The following is a 17,416-nucleotide window of genomic DNA, read 5'->3' on the forward strand; positions in this document are numbered from 1 at the left end:
ATGGACCTGGCCAGCACAGACGAGGTTCTCTCTGTGTGGTTCCACCAGTGCATTTCACACCTGGGCTGGCTCCAGCTCATCTTCAGCCTTAGGGGCTTCCCTGTTCCTCTGTCAAGAGCGTAGCTGATTCCAGCCCTGACCACTGTCTTCTCCTAAACAAGGAGAGCTGAGAGCCATAGTGTAGTATCTTGAGTTTATAATGGACAGAATATCTACATTCCCTGTAGCAAAATGTCCAAGATCAGATTCACTTTTAATTGTTGGGTGGTATTTATAACACCTGGGACAAACACACTCAGCATATCACTGATAGAAGTTGAATGAAATTATCCTAGAGTAATAGTTTCAAACCACACTTGGCCATACTAATATAGCACTCAGAGAGACACGTTCTCTGAGTTCTAGCTTATTCTGTTTGTTTATATGTGTGATCAACTGTCAGTATTTGTAAACCTATACAATTGTCAACCATCAACCATTTTGTGTGCAAGTTCTCCTCTCCAGAAGCCTTCTTATGCACCATTATGTGGATTTTTCTGCTGTGCCATTATAAATGAGGGAGTATCAGATGTCTGTCATCATTTACCACACAGATTCAAAAGCTGCAATGTACAGACAGTGCTGTATCTGAAGTGCAGATGAGAGCACTCCACAGAGATGAGTCCTCAGAACCTGCGTTTTTATATCTGTTTTTCCTACAACAAATAATCCACCTTTGTGTTTGTTTTGTTTTGTTCTTTTTTGTTTGTTTTGTTTTACTGTTGTTTTTGTTTGTTTGTTTTGTCTTTGTAATGGTAGCTTTATAAAGAATTTATTTATAGTATTCCAAAAGGCAGTGAACCAGCATAGCTAATACTGCCATGCATGGAGGCTGCAGAAGCAGTGTTTTTTCTAGCTGGCATCAGATTTGGAATTACATGAATTACGTACATCAGTAAGCAAGATGCCAGCAGGTTTAATTCCAAGTTCAACAGATGAGATGCAACATCCCATGCTTGTGATAGGGTGATGATCAGGAAGTGATTAGTCAGTGATCGATGTAGTATACTTATATGCTTTTTCAGTTTAATACAGGCTTTTATAGAAGTGTATGTCAGATTTGGACTTAGATTTCTCATGGCCTTTTGGCAGTCAAGTACCATGTAAAAATTGGGTGCCCTATGTTGCAGCAGTTCTTCGAATGTGATGGATTGACAGCCATGGGAATTTGAATCTCTTTGTGATAAAAAGCTTAACCTTGTGTTTTGACTTCTGAAAGGCAACAGAATGCAGAAGGTAAAAAAGAGGGAACTGATGCCATTTTCTTCTCTGATTATATGTTCAGGTGCTTTAGCATTTTTTTGAGCAAAAGGAATGTGGCAGTCTCTCCACATGTTCATCCATCTATCCTCTTCTCCGGCCAGAAATTGCACATTCTACCATTTAACCTGATATTCTTACGTTTGTCTTGCTACTTTTTTTTGTTTTGTTTTGTTTTGTTTTCCTGTAGTGCAACCTTCTTCAGGAAATGAAACCAAGACAAGTTGGAAAATAGAACTAAACGCTGCAATTCAACCAGCAACAGACACTGGTGTGCTCTTTGCTCTGGTTACGGAAGAAGCATCTGTCCCTTTATCACTGTCCCTGATTGACTATCACTCCACAAAGAAACTGAAACAACAGGTATAGATTAAGCATTTTTCTAGAGAAAGCTCCTGGCTGTTTCCTGGAACCTGCGAGTCATTATCAAGAAAGAGCTGTCAGGTTCCCTGCCTGCCTACTTATTTGGGCCCACCAGTTCAGAACGTGGTCTGAGACTGGGCTGCTTGGCCAACACTGAAGTTCTGCCCCTGACGGGGGTATGTGTTAGACGCTATTTGTGAGCTCTTTGCAAATGTGGCCTAGGTAAAAGATGGAACTGGTTTCTTGAATGCCAGCATATTTTGTTAGATTTTTCTGGCCTAGGAGCTGTTTAATGTCATAAGCTGAGAATTTCCGTTCTCTGGAGCTCTTCAGAAATAATCCCAAAGCAGACAAGAGACAAGGTGTCACTCCAGATTCTGTGAAAGGTCAGTTATGATGGAGGGCTGAAGACGCTGATCTAATTACATTCAGAATGAAGGGCTAAATTCTGGCATTACATGAGTATAAATAAGGAATAGTGTCACTAAAATTCATCAGCCAACTTTTCATGTACAATACAGCAGCTATGGTGTACTTATGTCCACTAAAACCCACTAAGAATTCTCTCATAGGAGAAAGTGGTTACAAAAAACAGTTAGTTCCCCTCATTCATAGTTTTTTCAATGCAAGTGAGTTCAGAATATGATCAGCAACAATAATAATAATGCTAATTTTCTCGTGGCTCTGCAAAATCTTCATAAACAAGGCCACAATGGGGTCATCCTAGCCCTGGATAAGTATGGAGAGGTATATTTCAGCTCACTGCCTCTTTTTTTCTTCTTTCCCCTGCTGTCTAGTTCGTCATCTTGGCCTTGGAGCACACAGTTGTGTCCAGACTGGCAATAAATGTCTGCGATAAGAAGGACCATTCTGTGGACATCCTTGTCAAGAAGGACCAGTTATCCCTGAGGGTAGATGGGATGGCAGGAGAGAGTGAATTAAGCGCTTCTGAGTTAGAGGACAGCCTGTCCATCTTGGAGAGCTCTTTGCAATCAACAGTGAAGACGTATGTGGGAGGATTGCCAGGTGAGCATCTAGTTTCATAGCATGAAATACAGAACCCCACCTCACTGAGCCGGCGATCAGGAAAACTGTTCCCATTCGTTAAACCTAGGAGCTTCATTCTCGGTTTCTGCTTGAGCAGGCTTTGTCTGCGATGCAGACATGTGTGATCTCAACAGAAGTGAGGGTGTGCTTGATGTTTATTTGTTTTGTTTTGTTTTTCATCAATGATTGTGTCCTGAGGACAGGTGGAGGCAAAAATAGACAGAGGAGGTTTTGCTTAGTCAGCAATAGGAATGATTTTTCTGAAGGGTAGCTGTAATGCCTTAGCCATGGTAAGACCCATAGGACCTGTACCACAAGATCCTGCAGTTTTTACACAACTAAACATTCATTAAGTTAGAACATGCAAGCTTTATGTTGTTACTTAAGCACTCCTTGTGAGGAGATCTCATCTGTTCTCCTCCATAGACTTTGTATATCCCATCACCTTTGATAGGAAGTTTCAGAATTGGTCCAAGAACCCATTGTGAGGGCTAAACATTTCATGCCGTAGCACACAGCACCTAGCTTCCCAACCTGCCAAAAATATATGCACAGGTTTTCTGCCCTTTTGTCTCTAAAATCTAATCTCTCAGTCTGACTCCTGTCATAGATTCCTGAGTCACATTGCTTTGACTGAAGCTTGGAAAGCCCAATGTGCTGATTCTCACTGGCTGATGTTCTCTTTGAGCTGAACACAGCAGTTCACAATTAATTTATTTCCTGCCAGCTGAAGGTACTTAGAGCACAACCAGAGGCCTACCACAGTTTATAGCTTTGGTGGCTTTTCAGCTTCTTGAAAGAGATCAGTTTGCTCCTCTGTTGTGAGCCTGAAGATCGAGCTTTCATCTGACTCATGAATTTTGGCCAAACTTTGCGGGGTTTGTCTCTTGTTCTGGCTGAACTGGTTTATCAGTCCCTAGTGCTGAGGAATGCAATTAAAGAAACACTTGTGTTTGTGACACATAGCAGTCCACCCTATTTTGTTGCGAGCAGCTAAGCAAAATCTTGCCCTTACTCGCCCAAGCAAGGGAAAGGGAGCAGTGTTGGCCTCTCAGTAGGTTTTGAAGCAGTCAAGCTGGAACAGAGTGACTGAGGTGCAGTGTACACTAGGGCACATGGCATGACTGTTGCCACCATGCGTGCAAGCTTACAGAATATTTATGCCAGTGATGTAAATATTTCGTAGTCACACCGAAAAGGGGGAGGAGGGACGCTTTGGGGAGTTCACACGCTGGCAGGAACAAACAATGCTGAGTCCACAAATGTGGCCTTTTGCACTGTGTGACAGTGCCATTGTACAAGCAAGGGAAGTAACCTGCTTTCTTTCAAGTCGCTCTCGAATGCACAACTCAAAACCAACTCCATTCTGTACCTGTCCTGAGTTGTCTGTGGTTGGCTCAGACTAACTGTGCTGGGTGAAAGACAGTTTTTAATTACCTAGGACTAGGTGGGAAGTATCATAACTATTGCTCTCAGACCCAGCTGGCTTCTGTAGATTTAGCTGCTTTCACCCTTTGATCTGTTGTACTCATCAGCAGGACTTGCTGCCTCTGGTCTGCTTTTACCATCGAGTGGAACCCAACGCTTGCGCTGAGAAGTGCTGTTCCTTGCCAGACGAATAAACATTTCAGCACTTTGGTTGGATTCATAACTCTGGGTTAAATAACTGTATCAAATGATCAGATCTAAGGGAGTTTGGCTCATTCAGATTTTAGTAATGTTATTTTGTTTTTGTTTTTTTCCCCTGCTTCTTTACCCTGTGGAGAAGAACCAATCACATTTAATCTCTTTATTCCATTTGCAATAAATAAATAAAGAATCCTGGGTCAAAATATGCATTTTGTCCCATACTAAGTACAGGTAAGATTGCAGGTGTAGAAGAAGTATTATTTAGAGTTTCAGAGACAAGAGGGAACTTATAGGCATTTACTAGCTTTTTACGGTGTTTTCAATTTGGATAAATCCTGAACTATGTAATTTATATGATGCATAGGCATTTTTCCAGGCAATGTGTATACCAAGCTGGTAAATGAGCCTTTAAACAAGCCTTCTCAGTCTTTACAGGACCCCATTCAGACAGATCCATTTCTAGTCACAACAGAAAAGTATGTATTTGACCCAATTTGCAATTGTAACATACAAAAAAAAATCCTTTTTATATTTGTTTTTGACAGTATCTTATAAATCCATCTCATCCAGCCCATGTTGTCCTTCCTTAAGCCGTGTGGCACATGTAACAGCAATCTGCATGATTCCTTAGATGAGTTCAAGCCATGAGGCCAACGCTGTCAACTTCTTCTGAGTCAAAATTTAGTTTAAATTCATGTGAGGTACTATAACACAGAGGCCCACTTCTTTGTAACAGTCCAGTTATCTTAAGCAGACTCCAGAGATAAAATTTGGTAAACAGGGAGGAACAGGAAATAGCTGAAATCATTTGTTTAAGCAAGCACCAAGCGATGGTGTTTTTCAGCCAGAAAGCTGAAAAATTTATAGTATCTATTTGTGGCTTACAAATCCCACACAAATACTCTTTCTCTCACTCAGTCCTGGAGTCCGCCTCAGTGTGAGCTGTGTTTGATTACATCAGTGTTGAATTTGGCCTGGCAGAACCCTTTAAATGGCATATAATCTCAGACCAACAGGACAACCTATTGTTCACGTCGTCCTTGCTTCAGTGTAGAGATAAGGGGCTTGCTTTGCTACCTGCCTCACCGGGAGGCTGCCTAATCTTTGAGACATTCCTTGCTTTCCATTGCACAACCAGCACAGCTGGGTCAGCTTTGGGTTGTAAGTAAGCTAATAACCTTCGGGGAAGGGTAGAGGACACGGTTCACGTTAATTTTTGTTTGTTTATTTAAGGTCAGTGTGTAAGTGATGTTGCAGAAGTTAGTAATAGCCTTGACTAATTTCTCCTAGTCTGTTGGATTTTACTTAGTTTCTTCTTCCTTGCTATTTGTTTTCTGCCTCTCGTAAACTGATTTAAAGCATGTCACCAGTGGATCTCCATAGAAAAAAAAAGTGGCATTAGTCTTACCAACTCTGTATTGCAGCATCTTTCTGGTGAATGCCAGCAGCCTCCTCGTGCTGGTGATACTCAGCATAACCACAGAGTGGGAAAGGTGGCTGCAGCAAGTGGTAGGTGCTGGGTATAGGAGGAGCCTTCCTGTCGTGTTCATCCTATAATATCTTGGCAAGTATTTTGGATAGAGGAATGACATTACAGGAGGCTGTAACAACTCCTCTGAAGACCGTATAGAGGGAAAAAGACCAACATAGTGGGAGAGAAACCATCAAGATGGAAAGCAGTGTGAACACGGTGTTTCTGGCGTGAGTGGAGTGAAGCCTCGCTGCTGGGCAGCAGCATGGTCTCGTCAGTGCTGGAAGCCTTGCACAGAGGCAGAGCAGCTGGGGAAGGGTGCAGTGCACAAGAGCAGAGGGCATTCTGCCTACGTTTGGGATCGTGCTCCTGTGTTCTGGTGAGAGGGGCAGGGGGAAGGCAGAAAGCCTGGCGCAGAGAAGGGGTCAGTTTGAATTTACTGATGATCGTCGGAGCATAGGTAGGACAGGTGTTCGTGCAAAACAGGCCTCCAGAGATGCTTGTCTCCCCTTTGGCACAGATGTTCCTGTCACCTCTACTCCGGTCACGGCGTTCTACCACGGCTGCATGACTGTGAAGCTGAACAGCAAGGCACTGGACTTGGACGAGGCACTGTACAAGCACAGCGACATCACGTCACACTCTTGTCCTCCAGTTGAGGCGGGTCCGTAGGTACCACTGCAATGCGAAAGTTTTATACTAGGAAACTTTCAATGCTTTTCTTTTTTTTTAAAGATATAAATTATTCAGACCTACCGCACTGCGTGTATAGTTTCTCTTAAACACTGAAGTTATGTAGGAGCTACTGATCCTTATGTCAGATTGATTATTGAAATACTCCTTTGCTTTGAGGTTTAAAGGTTGTAATATATTTGTAAATAGTTCAGAAGACTAATATTAAATAGGCCAAAAGTACAGAATATACCTAAATGAATGTCATGTTTAAACTGTAAGAGACAGTTCTATCCGGAATGTGGAAAACCTGGTAATATATGAGTGTGGACTGGAAGAAAAATAATAATTCTGTATTATTTTTATTACCAACACTGCTTTCTGATTTGCAAAGTATGAGAGAATAAAATATTTACATACAAGTTTTTAATTTACCTGTACTCCAATTATTCTGTACTATGCTATTTGGAGATGATGACTCAGGCTATGCCTGATGTGGAGATTACACTAGTGGTTTTTTTTTGTTTCAGTTTGTTTGGAGGCGGGGGGTTATGTGTTTTTGTCAGTATTACATATCCTTGGGCTGGAAAGCGTACGGTTGCTGCTATTATTATTGCTACGGTTTTTTTTTTTCTGGTACCACAGATAGAAGACTCAGTTGTGACCTTTAGAAAAACTCTTGGTCAACAGAGAGTGGAAAAAAAACTGGGTCAGCAGGAAACAATTAGAAGAAAAGACTCATAAGCTGAAAGCCATATGGCTTTTGTGTCAATAACCACTGAAGCAAATGATGAGGTGTTGAGAATTGGGAATATTAAGTGGTGATGACATTTTTTTGCTGCTTAATTTTTAGGTTGGCTCATTCACCATGAGCCTAACGGGAGCACAGAGGCTTGTGATTCTGAGAGTTAGCCAGGCTGAATTGCAGTGTGGTGAGAATATGCTTGTGGGTTTACTTGGGAGAGGCTGTAGAGCCATAAAGTGCATTTAACTTTTAAACTATCCTAGTGCTGCTGGGGCAGGCTTTGCCTAGCCTGCTTTGAGGCAGTTGAATCTTGCTTTATTTTTCCTTGCTTTCCAGTGGGTTAAAGAAACGAGAACGAGAGGTATGCCGTGGTGGATATCCGAACCCTGGGTGGCTAAGGTCACCCTATGCTTCACAGGGTTAATATGGAAAAGGTCTAATAGTACAGGTTTTTTTTTATAAATTGTTCCCAGCCATTCTACGCTGTGTTTTGCCTAGTCAAATACAGAGATGATGGATTAACCTAATAAACCACACGTGACAAGGTAAGTGACCAAGGTGTGGAGATGTAACTGTCCCAAAGGAAAGAACAGAGGCAGGGCAAGACTATGCCCACTGTATCCCAGCTGACAAAAGTTTTTTACACTCAGGAATGACCAGATGCCAGTTTGGAAGGATAATTGCTAACTAGACAGTAATAACAGGGACAGACTCACTGGTGGACTGTGCATGGATAGGAAAACCCAGAAGTAGCTCCATACGTTCACTTTTTGTTATTGAGCAAGGGATACCAAGTTATGTGCAGGAGTGCTTTCTGTTATAGTCAATGATATGGATCAGCCTGGAATGTGATGGAGAACCTAAGAAACATCAGCTTATTATTCCAGTGAGGGCAGGGAATCTTGAAGGTATTGTGGTGAGTAGCACTTCCTCAGTGTGGTGGTTTGTTTTCTGTTTGTTTTTCCTGGTTATTTTAGTACTTCACCAAAATACGTCTCCCATTCTTTTAACTTGGAGGAGCTCTAATGAAAACAGTACAAACTTGGATGGCACCTACTATTTCTTAAACCAAGTAGATGAAACAAACCCCGTTTTACTTTGTTCTTTTCAAAGGAAGCATGTTAGCAAAGCAGTCTTATGTCTAGCATTTTTTGTATAGTTTCTGTGGTAGATCCCCAAAAAATAACATGTGGCATAAATGAATCACAAATATGTCTGACCTTTGTGTTAATGTAAGCGGTACTGTTTATGAAGCCAGATACTGGAAACGCGAATCTTGTGGTACATTGTGGTAGTCTGCAGTTTCAGGCTTAGTATTATGTGAAAAAGACTATAATTCATTTTTTTTAATAACAATCTAATTCAGAGCTAAAAATATCGCCAGGATTGTGCATATCTGTGCATGTATGAGAAGATATTTTGCATAGACTACAACAAACTCCAACCAAAATGTGATTTAGAAGAAAAAGCCAGAGTTTGCAAGTCTGGAGAATTACAGAAAGGGAGGCAGGAGGGGAGGGCTTTTGTGTCAAGCTTGATTGCTTTTAATAACCTAACACTGGAGGAAGAGGCAGCTACTTCTATATATCATTGAGAAGAGGAAATAAAATGATAAGCATTCCTTCATTCCTCCTCAATCACTGTGCTTCAACCCAAGAGAAACACTGATTTCATTTTTGTTCTGTTTGCAGTCTAGGTGCTCAACTCAAAGGGACCAAGTCGGGGGTGGTTTTTTTTGACTCCAAAAGTGCCCTGAAATGAACCCAGGTGGTTCCCCAGGGAGTATTCATAGTAACTGAAAATAAGTCCATATGCAGTTCCACTCCTGTTCCACTCAGTGCATGATTAGGGTGATCGTGCTCTTCAAGCATGCATTTACACAAGAACTTCTTCAAGCATGCATTTACACAAGAACTAAGCATTTTGGATGTGTTGAATTCATGAGTAGAAGTAAACAGCAGTCTCCCCTCTGACTTTGTTTCTCTTAACCTAGTTCATATCACTGACCTCGTCAACAATACAAGTAAGGCACCTTGTCACCAACGGTAACATCACTGGCCTAAAACTTTGCATATCAGAAAAAGAAGATGGAATACAGTATGTTTTTTATGGTCCATATAAATTAACCTCTGACTTTATTTGTATTAGTTCTGAATCTGTTTTTTATACATAGAGGTACAGCACATGAATTAACAGAAATCCTTGAAAGGTGGAAAGTATTATGTAAAAGGATGATCATTCTTTGGTCTATTTTCAGCTGGTCTGATGGTGTCACTTCCTTTCAAAGGAAACTGTCAAGTAGGCTGGTTTTGTTTATATAGTGTTTCTTTATATTTCCATAATATGAAGCAGCTGCTTAAAAAGCTAATGAGAAATACCTTCCTTTCCTTGCTTTGCTCTTTGGCCTTTCAGAAAATATCTATAGCTTCATTGCTGTCTAGACTGTAAGATCTACAGAGCAAGCAGCAGCACCACCGCTCTTCCAGGAGCAAAATGCAGTGGCGTGGTGTCGTAATCTGATGGGTTTTCATGCCTGTGTAGCCACTCCTGCCACTAAATATGAAAGCCATGCTCCAAGAGGGATCTCAGCCAATATGATGTACAGAAAGGGGACAGGGTGCACACAACTTTGTTCCTGTCAAAGGCACTTTTACAAGTATTGCCACTTAGCCTTGTCGAAGTATTTCCAATTCTGTACAATGGGAAAAATTATGAAGGAATTCTGACCCTTCATCACCTCTCTTTCAGTGGTTGCAGAATTACTGGACCAGACCTTGGTAAACTTAAATAATGGGTTCACAGGGAGTGGTTTTGGTTGTGATCCTCTTTTGACTAGAAAGGAATTAATTCCAACACAAAAGTGCAGATTAAACATCTGTCTGGAAATTGCACCTTTAGCGCGCTGTTGTGACATTTTACTATGCAGACTAGACTGGCATGAAGTGCAAACTTAAAAAAAAATCCAGTAAAATTAACCTTTCGGTTTGAAACTTGAGGGAAGTATTTGGTAGGGTAGTTTTCCCTCTGGTTTTTTTGGTTTTTCTGTTCTCATAAATATAACAGCCTTAGGTACAGCATAAATATACACAGTCAATTTTATTGCAAAATAATTGCCACACATTTTTTATTGGTACAACTCTTTCACCAAAAAAGGGTTCTTAAATAAATACTACAAGCAAACAAACACCGAGGCTCTTCCTACCCAAAGTGATTTACTCAGAGAGCTCCAGACTACCCACTCAGACAACACAGACTAGAACCCCTCTATACTGGTCTATGAAAGCAGAACACATATCCAGAGTGTTTTCTTCATTTCTCCTCTTGAAGAAAAATCACTCTGCAATATATGGAGAAGGAAAAACTCACGGTAGCCAGAAAGCAATACTGCATTTGACTGCAGGCAAACTAGGTGGTTACCTGTCACACTGCTGGTGATGTGCCTGCCCTGACATCTCCAGGTTTCTGCTCTGCTTGGTGAGATGTGGCTAAAAGCAGAGTGGCCGTGACACACTCTGGTGGGTTCCTTGGTAAGTCTAGTGCCTGCACAGCGCAGGGTTTCCAAAGGTTTCTTAAAAACAAAGAAGCCTACCAACTACCTAAAATACATTCTTTGTCCTACGGTGCATACGGTGGAGGCTTTTCTCCAGGCAAGAAGTAAGTCGGTGCATAGAGGGGTGGAGCATTGGGGGGAAGGCCGTAGTTGGAGCTGGACTGAGAAGAAGGCTGAGTTTCTTCTGATAAAGAAATGTCAGTAGATGATGTTCCTGGAAAATTGCTGGCAGGCTGTATATAGACAAAGAAAAACACTTCAATAAATGATTATGATCCTGTTTGTGGCTCTGATTTAAGTGTTTACCATGTCAGTATTATGTCCCACCGTTAAACTTCTCATGCATTGCAGCACAACACTCACTTCAGTATTAGAGAATCTGTTTAAGGATAGCGATTACAGCGTATAGTGAAAGAAGACAGATTCCACCTGTAATCCAAGTCATTTTTAATAGATATTGTGCATAGAGCTAGACAACAGAACAGGAATTTCTGCAGAAGATGCTTTGGTTTCCCGGGTAAGGCATGGCACCCAACTGGCTGATTAAGTTACATATAGCTGCAAGTTTCTAGGCATTACTCTGAAATCTCAGAGTTGTAATACTTGCATGAATGCAGGGTCTTATTGCTGTGCCAAATGCAGACTCCTTATAAGAGAAAATTTACAGGTAGGCATTCTTTAAAAGACCTCCCTGTAGGTCTTTCACCTCGGCTGTCTCAGTTACAAGGAGGATTTGGCTCAAAGAGGCATGAAAAATAAGCAGCCCATGCTGAATGACAACTAGGATTTATTAAAACAAAAGGATGCATCTAGGGACTTTTGTTCTGGATAAAATCCTACCACTACTTTAAATCAAGTTTTGCCATTGATTTCAAGAGGGTCAGGATTTCACTCCTCCCCTCACATGCCAACACATGCCAGTCCATGGGCTCCACCAGAAGAGTTGGGCTCAGCTCCCTTCAAGTTCAGGCCTAAAATGCCTGGAATTTAAAAAAAAAAAATAAATAGTAAACATGGATCTATTTCAAGGGAAATGTAAAATCCAGGCAAGCAAACAATGCTGTCTTGGGTACTTACCATGCTAAAAAAATGAGTAGTCATCATTTACAAAGCCAGTACAAGGGCTGATACTTGGCTGGTGGCATCTCAGAGCTGCCCAGGGCTGCCAGTCCCCTTGCCACGGGGGGGACTTTGAAGAAAGGGGACTTTGTGACAGGAAAGTCGTTTATGCGCCGTAACTATGCAGGAGGCAGTGCAAGTATACCTATAGACCTGTTGGCTAGATCAGCTCCAAATGTAGTTATTGGGTTTTATACTTCATTTTTTGTTTTGTTTTGTTTTGTTTTCACAACCCCAGCAGCCCCTGCACAGCTCATCATTTACCTGACCAGTTGGCAGGCCTCTTACCAAGACTGGCTGTGACTGACCTGTACCAGTAAGGGATGAGTGATTTTGTTACCACATGCCATGGTAAACAAATGAAATGCTGGTTACAACTTCGTCAAAATGCATTCCTGGTGTCACCTCTGTTTTTGTATTTGGCTGACTTCTGCTTGTGGACAAACTATGAGGTAAACTAAGCTGGTTTGGCACCAGCTCAAGGTGTGATTTTATTTTTTTTAAGACTTTGTTTGCCTGTCCAGCAAGCAGTTATTCAGTGAGATACTGAATTCAGCAGAAGATTAAGAACAGATCTTAGTCTTAGTTGAGCTGAGCCACCACGTGTGTGACCCTGACTGGGGCAGGTGCAGGTCATTGTGAAATGCAGGTGCTTAGGAATGATGTTTAGCCAAAGCAGGGAGCCAAAGGGAATGCTGAAGAGAGAGGTGTGTCATGGGGCCCGCCTCGCTGTACAGTTAGCAAGGTCACTGGAAAAGGAATGAGGCCTGAGGGTGAGATGCTGGCCTCCAGCTGGGCTTCACACGTGGACAGGATGCAGGGATGCGCTCCTGCTGGGGCTGGCCATCAGCACACTCAGTGTCACCTCAAACTGTGTGGGGCCTGCATGGGAGAGCTGCCCTGAGAGTGCCCCTGTGAGCTCTGTCACCCTCTGGGTACCCAGCCAGGCTTCTGATCCACCTGGAATCAAAAACATTATACTTTTGAGATGCCCGTGGGCACCCTATCAGACCTCTGGGTGCTGTTCCAGAAGTACATGCGAGTCTCACATAGACCTTTGGCCAACAGCCAGCCTTTCATGGATGTCTTGCAAATATTAGGTCATCTCAGGTGCTGTATCTTTAGACAATTGAGGGCTCAATGACATAGACATCTAAGTGCACAGCATAGAAACTGATTCCCACCCCTGGTCAGTGGAAAGGACTTTAGGGTGTGTTCATACCATTCGCTTCATACATCTTTCACCTGTGATAAGTCACATATGAGAAGTGCCTTGCTCTCTCTGTGGACTCTGAAGGATCGACCCGCTCGGGTGGAGTCTTTTACACTGTAGACATCTAGATCTTAATTCAAGTGCCCACATATGAGTGTCTAGCCCTTCTGGGATGTCATAGGGCATGCCAGATGTCCACACAGAGGTGGTACAGCGACTACAGGACCTGGACCCTCCTAGAGCAGCATCAGGGGCCAGGTGGCTACTTGATTTCATTATCACACAGCACTAGATCCCTACATGTCAACAGTCCCTGTGTTTAGCCAGCTGAATCCCAGCCACAAAGCCTGTAGTTGCCTTAAGGACCGGAACCAGCTGAGCAGGGCTTGTGAAGGCCTGAATTCAGCAGCTAGGCACCAGGCCACTAGCTGCTTGGAGCACTTAGATGGGTTATGAAGGCCTCCAGCCCTATGGGTTCAGCCTACAGCTCTCAATGGATGTGCATGTTACTTGAGCATCTGGCTGTTCAAAATCAGGCCTGCTTCTCACATTCACCCTTTTGTAACTTTGTGTAAGTTTATTACGATTTTTAACTCATAACTGTTCCATTATGCTGAATGCTGATGCAGAAATTGATTCTCTCTAAACTACAATGTAATTAGCTCATACATGTAGTAAAGCTGCTTGACTTTTTTTTTTCTTTTCCAAGAAAAGGATTAAGTGTTTTCCCTTTTGGAGCCCAGTACTTCTTGCTAACCTCTCCTGGCTTGAGGACAGCTGGTGGTGTCTGCCCCTGAGTGTTATGAAGGGGAGAGAAGACAAATGAACGCGCTTCTTAGAAAAAGTAGAAATCTAGGGGGAAAAAAAGTGCTTATTTTGGAATGCAGTTAAGAATTTGGGGGTAAATATTTCTGTTTCTCAGTGGACACAGGACTGAACAATTACAATTGATCCTCAACACTACTTACATGCATCTTTTCAGCCTCATTGCTTTCGTTCGTCTCTGTTTATCCCCTTCTCTATTCTTGGCTACATGCTAACTGAACTCTGCAGAACAGCACAGCTTTTCAGCTAAAAGCAAACAAAAAAAGATCTCCGTGTGTACTCTTTTTTTTCCTCTCAATCAGTGGTCTCCAAAAGTGCCTGGCCCCATTATCTTATTTATTAAAATGTGCCAAGGACTGTTCTTTGGCTGTGAAGCCAACTGGCACAGCACATACCACATCCATACAGCTGAACTCTTACCACCAAACCAGTGTGTCTCTCTGTATGCACACCACCAACCAGGAATGGTCCACTGCTCCTGCTGGCTCCTGACCCCTTCCTAGGTGTTGATGGGAGACTATTAGATGGTCTGGGCCAAACCCATGCCAGGAGGATGCTAACAGTTCACCGGTGTGGGTGGTCATTGGCCCTGAGGAGATGTGGCCTGGGAGGCTGTGGGGAGTTGATCCACAGCCAGCTCGTGCTAAACATGAAGTGTTTTCTATTAAGAATTACAAAACATGCAGTACCCATTGGTCTAACAGTAGACAGCCAAAGTGTAACAAGGCATTGGACTGAACAAACCAGCTTTATTGTGATTTAAAAACCTAAAAAATGCCAGCAATCTCTCTAGTGTCTCTACAGCTATTTACCAATTTTATTATTTATATATTTTTATATTATAACCCTAATGTTCTTCATCTCACTTTGCCTGATCTGTGCTGCACCGTCCGAGCCCAGCCATGACGGTGACTGGTGCCCGTCGTGCCAGGCCCAAGGCCCCGCCATGGCTAGGAGCACTGCTGGCCTTCCAGCTCTGTGAGGGAGGGACAAGGGAGAGTTACAGCAACCAGCGTGGGCCTGCAGAGCATGCGTACTCTGAGTACAGACACCTAGATGTTGTGCAGGGGGAGAGACAAGTGTCCTAAAAGAGAAATTTTGAGTAACACCCATGTTAAGTAGGGAGCCACTGTGGCTGGCCAAGTATGCATGAGCATTTACCTCCCACAACAGTCCTCTCAGGACACAAGGCACCTAGCTCATGGGGCATGCTGCCAGGGACCTTCTGTGGAGGGAATTAGTCTTGCCTGTGCTCCACAGAGGGTCCCTGGCGGTGGGACTGATGGTGCCTTCTCCACTGAAGCTATTTGATAGCCAGCTGTAATAGGAGCAGGTGATCAAGGTTCAAACCCTTCACATAAAGGAGGGTCAAGAACTGTCTTGTCACCAGGCTACTTAGGCCAAAAGAAAAGCAACCACCACCCTCAGCATCACTCACCGCTTTTTCCAGGCCAGCTCTGGGCTGGACTCACTGTGTTAAAAAGCAGCTGATGGACTGTGCCCCTAACCCCTCATTTATACTCTTCTACAACATCCCGTGGCATTTGAATCTTTTTGGTGTGTAAAAACACTTCCTCCTTCTGGCTTGTCTTGCCACCAAAAAGCTCTATCGGTACAACCAAAACTGTGTGATGAGTAGTTATCACTAACATCCAGCCACAGTCCTTTCCATATCACTCAGTTTTACTGACCTCTTATTTCCTCCCCTTTCTTGTTTCCTTTCCGTCTGACGAGTCCTCATCTACTGATTCCCATACTTTGAGTAACATGGACGAAGGCATGTAAACCTTTCTGACAAATCCTGTATAACTGATACTTCTTTGGCTTCCCCATATGCCTCTGCTCCTGCTTTACCTGGCCCAACATAAGGGCTGCTTTCACCTTTGTGGCTGCCACAACACAGCTCTAATCCCACATAGGGATTCCTGGCCAACAGATAGAGTCCAAAGGACAACTAGAGAAAATTTGAAATCTAGGAACAGACCTATGAACTGGTCCCAGGCTAAATCATCCCAGAGGCAAGTCTGGGCATTGAAATCCAACAACCTTGTTGCAGACCCTGCAGGAGCCAAGACCTACCACTGCAGAGTTTGTACTGAGAAGCAGCTCAAGGTTTTCTGATGGAGTAAATGGCACCATTTTGTACTATACCTGAAGAGGCAACGGGTAGGATGGATACGTAGAAATAGTTGCAGCTGAAGGACAAAACCCAGCATACGTCAGGATCTGCTGGGCAGGATTGTACAGGATCTGAGGAGGAGGTGCAGCACTGAAAGCAATTTGGGACATAGGTACCTGTTGAGCAAAGAAAACAACAATTTATCAGCACAGCACAGAGGGGTCTGGAGCAGGAAATGGTCCCAACAGGAGAAGTGACAAATAACTAACAACTTCCTATTTTCCAGCATAACGCCAGTACTACCGAAAAAAAAAAAAAAGTGACAGACATAATGAGAAGAGTGCGTATCTGGAGTGAATTTTCTGGCCAGAATTACACAGCTATTTTAATCTTCTTCCCTTGGAAAAAAAGACTGCTGGTGCTTCCCTAGCACCAGTTACAGAAGCACTGGCAGGGCTCCAGACCAGAGACACCCTGAAAGGCACAGCATACAGCTCTAACCGCCTCGTCTTATCCACTCCAGCAACCCTTCCTTCACACTTTGCTGCAGACTCTTTCCAATAGCAACTACCTGATGCCCTTGTGTCTTTTCTTACCAGTTTCCTACACGGATCTGTGAAAACCTCTCTGTCCAGACCACTTGTTTGTCTTTCACAGCTTTCTCTTACTTACGGAGTTTTCTGCTGGCTTTCCAATACCACTCCCTACATGCATATCTCATCTCTACTGCACAAAATCAGGATTCTCATCTGTATCAGAGTTGAATTGACTCCTTGATCATATTCCGTGGCTCTACTGGCACGTCCCTTAACCACAATGTGAGATAAAATTTGCAGGAGGAAGTAATAGCTCATTTTAAACCAACCAATAAAATTAGGAAAAAACAACAACAAAACAACAACAGCAAAAAAGCACAAACAAAATAGAAGGTTGAATGTGACACGGGACTTGTGTTCCTAAAACCCCGTGCTACATAACCATTTGCGAAAGGACAACAGAGCTCTGTGAACAATTTTCATGACCCTCTGCTCTGCAAATTAAGGCCAGCTCAGTGGTTTCTCTCCACTCTGTTGGTTTTTATTAGCAGATTCCTTCACATGAGAGCATGGAATTTTCTTTTTATTGAAATAATAAAAGATGGTGGTTGCAAGGCACATACTGAAAGCAGCTGCCAGGGGTTTTTTTGGCATTTCCTTTCAGACTTATCTGTGAGAGACATGAACCATTGCATCCTTCAGAGATAGCATACATGTTGTGATTCAGGCAAGGGTGCATTAATTGTGTTTTTACATGGAAAATGTCATCTAGGTCACTGATGTAGCACATGAGGTTAAAGCAGAAGCCCTAGTTCATGTGAGAAGGCA

At 42.9% G+C, this 17,416-nt stretch overlaps 2 protein-coding genes across 5 annotated transcripts in view; one reads left to right on the plus strand and one right to left on the minus strand.

Moving 5' to 3' along the window:
* The window catches only part of GAS6 (growth arrest specific 6), a 40,581-nt gene extending 33,675 nt beyond the window's left edge, over positions 1 to 6,906 (plus strand). The window contains exons 13-15 of the mRNA XM_048077915.2: positions 1,490 to 1,662; positions 2,460 to 2,688; positions 6,330 to 6,906. Of these exons, the coding sequence (XP_047933872.2) occupies positions 1,490 to 1,662; positions 2,460 to 2,688; positions 6,330 to 6,481 (554 nt within the window). The 3' untranslated portion in view covers positions 6,482 to 6,906. The remainder of the gene's footprint in view (positions 1 to 1,489; positions 1,663 to 2,459; positions 2,689 to 6,329) is intronic.
* A 3,390-nt stretch (positions 6,907 to 10,296) lies between these two features.
* TMEM255B (transmembrane protein 255B) overlaps positions 10,297 to 17,416 on the minus strand; it is a 72,697-nt gene continuing 65,577 nt past the window's right edge. For 2 of the 4 annotated variants that reach the window (XM_048077917.2, XM_048077916.2), the window contains 2 exons: positions 16,085 to 16,228; positions 10,297 to 11,009 (listed from right to left, as the gene is read on the minus strand). In XM_048077917.2, the coding sequence (XP_047933874.2) occupies positions 10,842 to 11,009; positions 16,085 to 16,228 (312 nt within the window). In that variant the 3' untranslated portion in view covers positions 10,297 to 10,841. Of the gene's footprint in view, positions 11,010 to 11,049; positions 11,757 to 14,076; positions 14,180 to 16,084; positions 16,229 to 17,416 lie in introns of those variants that run through there. The other 2 variants (XR_010827019.1, XM_048077921.2) reach the window with 2 other exon arrangements.

The sequence above is a fragment of the Anser cygnoides genome, chromosome 1, assembly GCF_040182565.1.
Source record: "Anser cygnoides isolate HZ-2024a breed goose chromosome 1, Taihu_goose_T2T_genome, whole genome shotgun sequence".
NCBI lineage: Eukaryota > Metazoa > Chordata > Aves > Anseriformes > Anatidae > Anser > Anser cygnoides.